The 10,015-nt window shown below is 47.8% G+C and overlaps 1 protein-coding gene across 3 annotated transcripts in view; it reads left to right on the forward strand.

Moving 5' to 3' along the window:
- LOC112067942 (uncharacterized) overlaps nucleotides 1-10,000 on the forward strand; it is a 539,689-nt gene extending 529,689 nt beyond the window's left edge. For all 3 annotated transcript variants that reach the window (XM_070437174.1, XM_070437175.1, XM_070437173.1), the window contains exon 6: nucleotides 8,100-10,000. In XM_070437174.1, the coding sequence (XP_070293275.1) occupies nucleotides 8,100-9,193 (1,094 nt within the window). In that variant the 3' untranslated portion in view covers nucleotides 9,194-10,000. The remainder of the gene's footprint in view (nucleotides 1-8,099) is intronic.
- Nucleotides 10,001-10,015: the final 15 nt, after the last annotated feature.

Below are 10,015 nucleotides of genomic sequence, written 5' to 3' on the forward strand. Positions count from 1 at the left end.
ATCCTTACTCGCACACGCTTTTCAGTCCTGTCCACAAATTTCTATAGGATGAGGTCAGGGCTGTTGTGATGGCCACTCCAAACCTGGACTTTGTTGTCCTTAAGCCATTTTCCACAACTTTGGAAGTATGCTTGGGGTCATTGCCCATTTGGGACCAAGCTTTAACTTCCTGACTGATGTCTTGAGATGTTGCTTCAATATATCACAATTTTCCTCCTCATGATGTCATCTATTTTGTGAAGTGCACCAGTCCCTCCTGCAGCAGAGGCATGATGATGCCACCCTGTGGTTGCGATTCCGTTGTTCGGGAATAGGGATCTTCGGCTTGCAGAGCCTACCCTCTTTTCCTCCAAACATAACGAGGAGTGATTACTGGCCCAAACAGTTCTATTTTTGTTTCAATCAGACCAGAGACATTTCTCCAAATTAAAAGTTATGAAGCTCCTTGTCCCCTGATTGTCTGCAGTATGTGCATAAGCCTGGCTCATTCTTTTTTATGAAACTCTCGACATGTGAGCAAGTGGCTTCTTCCTTGCTGAGTGCGCCTCTTCAGGATACTTTATGTAGTGCCTGAGTGTTGCACCTCCACTAGGACATCTTTTGCACAAGGGTGTCTAGTTGCGATGTTGGGTTTGTTCTTGGGATTCGTGTATTTGCACGAGCGTTGTTTTCGCACCGTTCATCTCTAATTGTGGGAGAGCATTTGAATCGGCCGTTAACTCCTTTCCCTGAGCATGGCGCAACAATCAGGGATTTAGATGGCGATGGAGATCCAGTGGCGTGGTGGGTGCATGGTAACTCCAAGCGTGTTCGTGGTGCCCATGGGTGTTCTCAAATAATAAGTGGAGCATGATTGATACCTATATGTTCTGAGCTAAGCAGGGGCCACAAAGCGGGCCACACCATTCAGGTGTAGGATGGGGTACCCTAATCAAGGTGTTTTGGATTTAATCTACTCCCAAAATAGGCTCCAATGAAGCCTGAAACTGTTGTAGGATTGAGAGATCGTACCAATTTTTTTTCTGAGCGGTGATCAGATAAAGCAGCGTCTTGGAACTATTAGCTCGCACATAGTTATGTCATGATCGAACAGAGAGACCCTCGTTGCCAGGGCATGATGTGATTTGAAAAGTGAAGGCTGTAAGAGTCCCTCCTCACCCAAAAATACATCACAAATCATGGTCCAGCGCTAGGTCAGCCCGGACCACAAAGCGGAACTCACAATTCGACTCAACAAGAGTGAGTGCTAGGTTACAGATCTGCTCAGCCTAATCAGGGAACACATGGAGGCAGGGGACGCTTACTAGAACAACCGAGCAGCACCGCACTTCTGGCGCAGAGGTCCCTATGTAGTCTGTGATGAATTTGCCAAATGAAACAGGACTATTGCGGAAAGCCTCAATAAAAGGAGGTAAAGGTCAGTGAGCAGTGAGATTACATAGATGTTTTAACGCTTCAACCCGAAGCTTGGGCCAAAACTATGTTTGTTAACAGATTAAACCCGGTTTGTCCAAGGAAAGCAGCGTTGTGCCGGTTCGAAGAACAAACTGTGCCGTTTTTAATGACTAAAACCTGGCAAGTGATAATGATAAAAACTTCAGACTAGTGCAAGCTGTAGCTGCTTTCAATCTCACATTAGTCACATCTAAAGAGTCCATTTATTGATTGCCAATTTAAAGACTGATCCTAGACACTCCACAAATATCTCACTACGCTATTTAGAACTAAGGCTTGTTTTGTAGCGGGAATCAACCAGAGCCACCGTTCGAAGGGCAGCTAGCGGTATCAATATATCCTGTGAAGTAAAAGAAAAAGGGCACCAGAGGTAGCATTCCAAGAGTGGCCTTCTTCACACTATGATAGACTGAATGTGACCTGGGGTGCTTCTCTGTGTTCTGCTCCAGCTTAGTAATGCTTCTCTGGAGTTGGGCTAATTCAGCGGAGGGGGTAGTCTGGTATTTGTCTACCAGATGACCATGGTCCCCGTCGTCTCGAGCAGCCTTCCCAGCACAGAGAGCCCTCCTCATCGACCTTCCAGGCCTCCTCCTTACTTCGCAGCAGCGTAGCACGGCGATCGTGCATGGCTACACCACACTCAGCCTGCCGGATGGGGAATGTGAGAAAGACGTAGGGAAGGTGAAATATCACGCCTTCCCGGTCATTTGGCGATAACAGTACACACAGAAGGCAGCAAAGAAGCCACTTCTCTCCCAGGAAAAAACAGTTCTAACACAAGGACAGACCTCTATGATGCGGCAACCGGAAAATGAGAGGATCTAGTGTAGTGACGGACGAACTGTGAGACCCCCCTAGCGTTTTGAGAGGTGCAAACGGTACATTGGTTCGGTATATGAATTTGTCCCATCTAGTTACTGTTCACAGATTTGTGTAAACGCGATGTGGCATGGCATTGAGATCATATGAGCGTTCGTATAAATGATTGGAGGCTAAAAGATGCCGGGGAGAAATAGGTCAAAAGTCAGACAAGTATAGCTGATAAAATTAGTGGGGCTTGTACTGTAACCAGTTCAGTTCCTTTGCTTTGTCATCAGAGGTCAACAGGTTATGAGCAAGCTCGTCTCCATAAGACTCAGTCTTTCATTTGATAGGATGATGGGCTGGGCGTTCAGAGCCAACTATAGGAGTGGGCTCAGCTATTCTACTATCAATAGATCTGCGACTGATCAAGAAAATACACAGAGTCCTAGGATTCTTTAAAAATGGAGGCTCGACTCAACACACTGCCGCCGAGGGTAAGCAACTCCTCCCAACTACCATCCCCATGCAGACAGACTTAACATGGTGCTGATGATTTAATGTTTGAGACGCATGATGAGTCGAGCAAAATACATGTATTCCTATTATCCGCGGTCATCTGCATTGGCAAGCAATTCCTCTGCCCTCAATTAAATGGGTTCTATAAAAGATTTTTGCGGTTGCTGTGATACGTGAGGTGGTGCCTGTCGAGCAAAACAAACTATACACCATTATGGTCAGACAGAACTCCCCAGAGCCTGAATTCATTACAATGTGGGCCAATCCAAGAAGCGGGACAAACATAAAGAAACTCACAAAGCTGAGAGGACAAATACAAACCGACTCAGGCTAGTAAATGGTTATTTCAATAACAGAAGAGAAGGGGCAGTTGCCCATCCCAGAAAAGATTGTAGAAGTCCCATGATAGAACGAGAAAAATGTGTCTTAAAGTGACAAGCTGTAGTCCTGTTTGATAGTCAGACAAGGTAAAACAAGTGTGTTTACAATGCGACCTACGAAAACCACACATACGTTGCTTGTCGTGCTAGAAAGTAACCCGGAGGGGCCACCGCCGTGTCAAGCAACGATTGCAAATATCAACAATTAGCGAGGCATTGCTTCGTTGCGGCTCCTTCCTCTCGAGGTGAGAAGGTGATCTCAGCGCAGTAACAGGTTCAAAAACCACATCTGAAAAACCGATCGTGAGTTGACGGAGAGAATTGACGAAGACTCTCATGGAGACAAAAGATAACGATCCAAAGCAGTGAACTTACCTTTCGCCAGTGACTTGTGATATGTGGTTGTCTTCACCCAGCTTATTCTTTAAGATGAATGCATTACGAAATCGCTCTGAATAAAAATAACAACTGCGCTTTCGATAAAAATAGCTAATAGATAACACCCATATGCACTTGCCATAGAGTAATATGTTACGGAATCCCGACAAATGCCTCGTGTTCTCCGCGTAACACATCAAGATAGTCTCCAGAGTGAACTGATAAACTGCATTCAGTTGTCTGTCTCGATTAAAAGTGTCTAGGGAAAATGGTATTACACTTGACAGTTGTAAATGTTGCCTGCACCCAGACCTTGACTAAAGCATTCGCTCCAATACCTGGTAGCACAGTCTTTGGTGAGAATAGGCATTTTTTGAACATCCAAATCGTGCATTATGCTGATCGATACAGTGTAGCGAAGCAGAAACCATATAAATGCTCAGTATGTGTCACTCCATATTGGACTTTTCTTATTCTAGGGGCGGATATATAAAATCGGAGATGACGGGACCAAAGTTCTCATTGAAGCCAATCAAATGCACTTCTCTGGTACAGAATCTCACTGACACACGCTAGACCATGCCAAGCCACGAATGGTCTAGCATTGTCGGCATTAGGAGGAAACTCATGTGGGAGACTCAACACCGCACCCAGCTATGGGCTCAACAAGGGTTCTGAGGAACTATCCAGACAGTCCTCTATACCTCAAGTGACGTAGTTCAGACTACCTACTGGCGTGTAGCATCAACTTGGTCTAAGTGGGTTAGCGGTTGCACGGCTCACACTCCTCTCAAAAGAATCTGACGATTGCGCACTCTACACCTATCGAAGACACAGTCTTCCCCACAGCTCAGATACGCAGCATCCTCGAGAGATGTGTCTATAGCATTCCAGAACGATGTGTCTCTCGAGCCCAAGCGGCTTCAGGTCGCAGACTGCCAACGCTGGGTCAACGTGCTCCACATGCTGCACAGGTTGTTCAGCTTAGCAAAATGCGGTGAATCTGGTCTTTCATCTCTCGCCATAGAGTGTCCAGCACAGGCCCGTCCTAGGGGGTCCGTAAATTGGCCCAATCTCTTTGGTGTCTTACTCGGGGCTCAACCCAGAATTCGCTCCAAGACCGGTCCTTGCGACGACCCACCTTTTCTCACACTGGGGGCATGCTATGATGGGTTGTCCTTGTAAGCACTCCCCTGATACCCCGCACCTAGTGGTAGCGTACGCGCTCCCTTACCCGCCTTCTTGATGCACAGTTCTCGTTTTTCGTACCGTCATTTGACGTCACAACCATGGCACATATGAGGCCTCGGCTGGACGAACCTAGGTTTCCTCAACTACTGGGCAGGGGCAGGGCTGCAAAAGTGCGTCCTGCTTTCAACCCAAACCTGGCTGGAGTGCCCCTCTGTAGCGTCCTGGGACTGTCTGCAGTATGGCATCTCCTCGTGACTACGGCCCTAGCTTTCGCGAAAGCGCTTCTCCTGACCCTTGGTGCTTCTAGTCCATCGCGATGACACACAGAGTAGCGCGAACCCGTTTTCCTCCCTTTACTAATGCTACTTCCTCTGAACAGCTTTATGCCGACACTCCACAGAACACAGCAACCACTTTGTCGCCACAGCTCCAGTGTCTCGTATGGACCCTTTGTGTCCTATCCCGTGCAGTATGGCGGACGTATCCTTACCTGAGACCAATTGTGAGGCTAGAACCGCGATTAGGGCGACAACTAGAGGAAACGGCACGCAAAGACAGGCGATGTGCACACAGGCCCAAAACAGCAGCCAGAAGCAGAGGAAGGAGAAGTGGCTGGTCACCATCCGGCAGATCAGACCACGCCTGATATCCATGGAGAGGGCCATCAATGTGGGGTCGGGCAAGGGCCAGAGCCACCGGTCGTAGCCAGTTGACCTCAAACATGACGGTGCAGGAAAATAGGTCGGGCAATGCAGTGGCGCGCGAGAGAGAACAGGGAGTGCACAGGAACGTGGGAGATGGACGGGAGAGTATATACAGGTGGGGGTAAAGGTGTGTTGAAAGGTAAGGGAGGCGGGGCAAGCAGGTAGTGATAGAGGGAAGAGTGGGGACCTGAGTAGCTCGTGGCCAGAGAGAACCAGGTCTATGAGTGAGGTACAATGATACGGGTGCGAGTCTATGAGAAGCTGCTAACCCCCTGATAACCACCTTTTCTACAGCACCACAATCTACTTGGCTTCGCCATGTGGTGGAGATGAACTGATGCTCACCTGGTTTCTAAATGAAGTCGCCACTACTCTAAGCATTTTCCTACGTGTGAAGCCGAGCGACAACAAGTGGACCAGGTCGATGCAGCCCTCCACTTTTAAAACGTTCCAATTTAACAGAACAACACATCACTTGATATATGCCTCATCGACGGGTTTCTATATCGTGAGGCAACCACCTTTCCAAAGAATCCACTCAAGCACGTATGAAGGATAAGCTGAGCATCAAGGAACAGAACGACATGTAGCACCAGAGAGTGGTCCAGTCCCCTTCTAGAGCACGACCTCGAGTTCTTGATTGTCTTGGTCCAGGGTGAAACCAAGAGATATAGGGTATGCCTACCGCGCCGCTCACAATATAGCCTCGGATTAGCGGATACAGACCGAAACAATCGACAGGCCAAATCCAGAAGGCGGTGCCAGAGTTGCACCTCGAAGGCGAGTCACTCTGGAGAGTCCCCCGATGAGGATGAGGCAAAATGGGTGCCCGGGCATAAGTAGAGCGCGGTCTGAGCCGAGTGGACAGTCAGTAAGAATAGTATGGATCTCTGAGAGCTGCGTAGGCAGAAAAGCAAGGCCGGAGCATTCCGCAGTGGCTTCCAGCGTCGTCCTTCGTCGTGGATCTTGAGCCCTAGTGCGATGGCAGGATCCTGTGTGTGTGAAAAAGCCATATGGTGTGGAGTAGCTAGAGTTAGAAGGAGGTGCTCAAGCGCTCTCTGACTTGAGAACCGGTCGCGTTGCCGAACTCAAGCGCGTCCGATGAGACAGTCCTCGCCTTCGTTGAGCCCGATACGGGTTATCCGTAGGGCTTCGGGGAACCTACAACACCCGCTGCACGCGCCCAAGCCGCAAGGACACGACCAGCGGTGATTGCTTTGTAGTGGTCCCGAATGGCGGAGCACGAGAGGCGTAGGTCCGCCGTATATGCACGTGTACAGGGGATGGATTTGTTGTATTGTCGTCTGCAACCTATACTCCGATGTGAACCGACCCCCTGCAATGGGCAGGAGACCAACGAACTGCTCAACCCAACATCCCTCTCCATCTACACCACTTTTCCATGCCACCACAAGTTGAGCACAGAGCCAAGAAACGACATCCTCCACAGGACCTGCAGCCCTGTCTACATCCGCAGACCTCCCGCAACACACAAAAGAAGGGACAGCGTATAGTAAGAACCACCGGCCCATTTTAACCTTGAAAAGATAACAGCACCCTGTCACAGTGAAACTCACAAGCTCTGTTATGAGACCAAGAACTTGCACAAACCCGGAATGATACCGAATGCAATAATCTGAGGAGTCTTACTTCGAAATAAACAGCGCACACATGTGATCAACGGCCCAATATGTACCGTCGTGAACGTTGTCGTGTCTGCCTCCCCATATCACAGCATGAAACACCTCTATCCACACAACCGGAAACACAATGACCACAACGGACCATACAGAGAGTTCCGCACGGTTCCACTCCCCTCGATCAACAGTGTGGTGAGCTCATACTCATGCCAAGTAAATCTGAATTGTCCTCTGCCGCTGAGGACATTCAACAAAAAGCACCTGCCTACAAACCTGACTCAGTTATACCAGCTCAGTCAGGAGGAATGGGCCAAAATTCCCCCAACTTATTGTGGGAAGCTTGTGGAAGGCTACCCAAAACGTTTGACCCAAGTGAATCAATTTAAAGGCAATRCTACCAAATACTAATTGAGTGTATGTAAACTTCTGACCCACTGGGAATGTGATGAAAGAAATAAAAGATTCTCTACTATTATTCTGACATTTTCACATTCTTAAAATAAAGTGGTGATGCTAACTGAACTAAGACAGGGCATTTTTTAATAGGATTAAATGTCAGGAATTGTGAAAAACTGAGTTTAAATGTATTTGGCTAAGGTGTATGTAAACTTCCGACAGATTCTTGTGGATACGGTCTTGATTAATTTGGTCTTAAGTGTCAAGTAATCAAATGAAGTAACACGTTTGCATAGTACTCCCTCATTGCCCAATCAGAAGATGCTTCATAGCAGGGTGCACCTATCAGATTTCTTTGATCCAACATCCTCTCACTCTGTATCTCTGACAGTCAGTAGACATGGAGGATGGGAAGCCTGATCTGCTGCTGGTCAAAGAGGAGACAATAGAAAACGGACCAGAGAGCATTGACCTGCTAAGTGGACTGAAGATGGGGGAGCAAGGTAAGGGAGAAATACATATAGCCTACATACAGTAATAGTGATGCACCTGGCTATGATTTGAAACAATGAAATCTCCATATGTAGAGTTCTCTGCCATGTTTGTAAAGTCTATTTTGTAACATCTTCCTGCAGGTGGTTGGCTGGAGGCTAACAGAGGAGACTGGACGGCCATCTTGGATTCCCAGACCCAGACGGGTGCAGCCAAGGGCCCAGGGGACAACATCACAGAGCAGGCCAGGACCAGACGCGACATAGTGGAGGCCAGTGGATGGGACAACGTCTTCAACTCTGGGTTGGGGCACAACAACCAGAAACAGACAGTGAAACACAAAACAACAACCGAACTTAGTCTCCATAACAACAGACTGGCTGAGACCAGGGCGAGGGGTAGATTTGGTCTGCAGGGACGAGGTGGTGTCCATATGCGGCAGGAGAGACCAGACACAGACTCGGCTAGCGATGCTCCGTCCTGCTCCTATAGTTGTGATTCAGAGAGACTGATTTCGCCTCAGGTTAACCCCCTAACAGGTGCTGCCTTCAGCCTGCCTTCTATAGGATCTATCAACTGGAACATGGACCCTGCGACAACACAGACACTCCCTGGCCTTCATCCTCCTCACACTCTTCTAATGTTAAACCAGACCTCAGACAATGACAGTGCCTCAACATTAAATGGCTACACAAGCCCATTGACAAATGACAGTAGCAGTAAATCTATCAGTAGATCCGGTGGCACAGAAAAGCGCTTCCCGTGTCCGTTCTGTGGGAAAGCCTTCCGTTTCCCCAAACAGGTGGAGATCCACCAAAGGATGCACACGGGGGAGAAACCATTCGGCTGCGACATGTGTCAGGACAGCTTTTCACACTTGTCCAGCCTGAAGAGGCACCAGAGGGTCCACACAGGGGAGAAACCATTCGGCTGCGACATGTCAGGCCAGTTTTTCACACTCGTCCAACCTGAAGAGACACCAGAGAGTCCACAGAGGGGAGGGATCCTACAGCTTACCCAGTGTGAGAAGAGGTTCTCTCACCAGCACCAGCTGAAGATGCACAGGAGTAAGGCCATTCGCCTGTACACACTGCGGAAAGAGGTTCTCAGAGAGGAGGTACTTCAGGATACAAGCAGAAAATGCACATGGCGCAAGTATAGCCCTCAACTCTGGAACTCAATGCCAGTTCCACAGCGTTTTTTTCATTGTTCTCCTCTAAATCAGGCACTGATTTAGACCTGGGACACCAGGTGGATGTAGGGCTGTTAGTTACAGTGACCGCCATAGCGGCGGTCACGTCTTATGACAGCAGTCAAATTCCACGTGACCATTTAGTCACGGTAATTAAGCTTCTCCAAGCTCTGATGGTGCTGATGATCATTAGTAGTCTACCAAACTTGCTAACTGCCTGGTGCTCAGCATTCTGTTGTCCCTCTTATCACTCTAACATCAATGAAAATGTAATCCAACACTTCATGAGAGCCTGTTGCGCAACATTTCTATAGACTATGCAATTGCATGAGAAAACGGAGTGATGGCCTCCATTTAAAAAGAGGACCCCATGAGATTTCTATAGGCTAGGCCTACTATATTTATTTCTCAACTTTCCTAATATTAAGCACATTGCTTCTCTTTTCCACAGGAGTAYAGCCTATCTGGCTGGCATGAACCACTGGAAAAGCATCCACCATTAGCTATTTAAGTGTAKTTTTYCCCCACTGCCCCTGTTTCGAGACAGGTCCATTCTAAATCAAAACTAATTTCACACATATATTATTTAGTATATGTAAAGACAAGATTAAATCAAGAATAGTCTGATGGGTGACAATATTAGCGTTTCATTTGTAAATGATGCCCAGCGTGTGGAGTAAAGCAAGAAACAGTGCATGCCTTTTTCAAATCATAGTCACACACCTCRTGTAGCCTAGCCCATATGTTTTGATAAGGTTTTTATCACAACTAAAGTAGCCAAATAACTTCTTAAAATGAAGCACATTAATCCGTGTTACAACGGGTGTAGAGCCTGCGTTTCAAGATTCTAAAATGCACCTTTTATAG

The sequence above is a fragment of the Salvelinus sp. IW2-2015 genome, linkage group LG34, assembly GCF_002910315.2.
Source record: "Salvelinus sp. IW2-2015 linkage group LG34, ASM291031v2, whole genome shotgun sequence".
NCBI classification, from domain to species: domain Eukaryota; kingdom Metazoa; phylum Chordata; class Actinopteri; order Salmoniformes; family Salmonidae; genus Salvelinus; species Salvelinus sp. IW2-2015.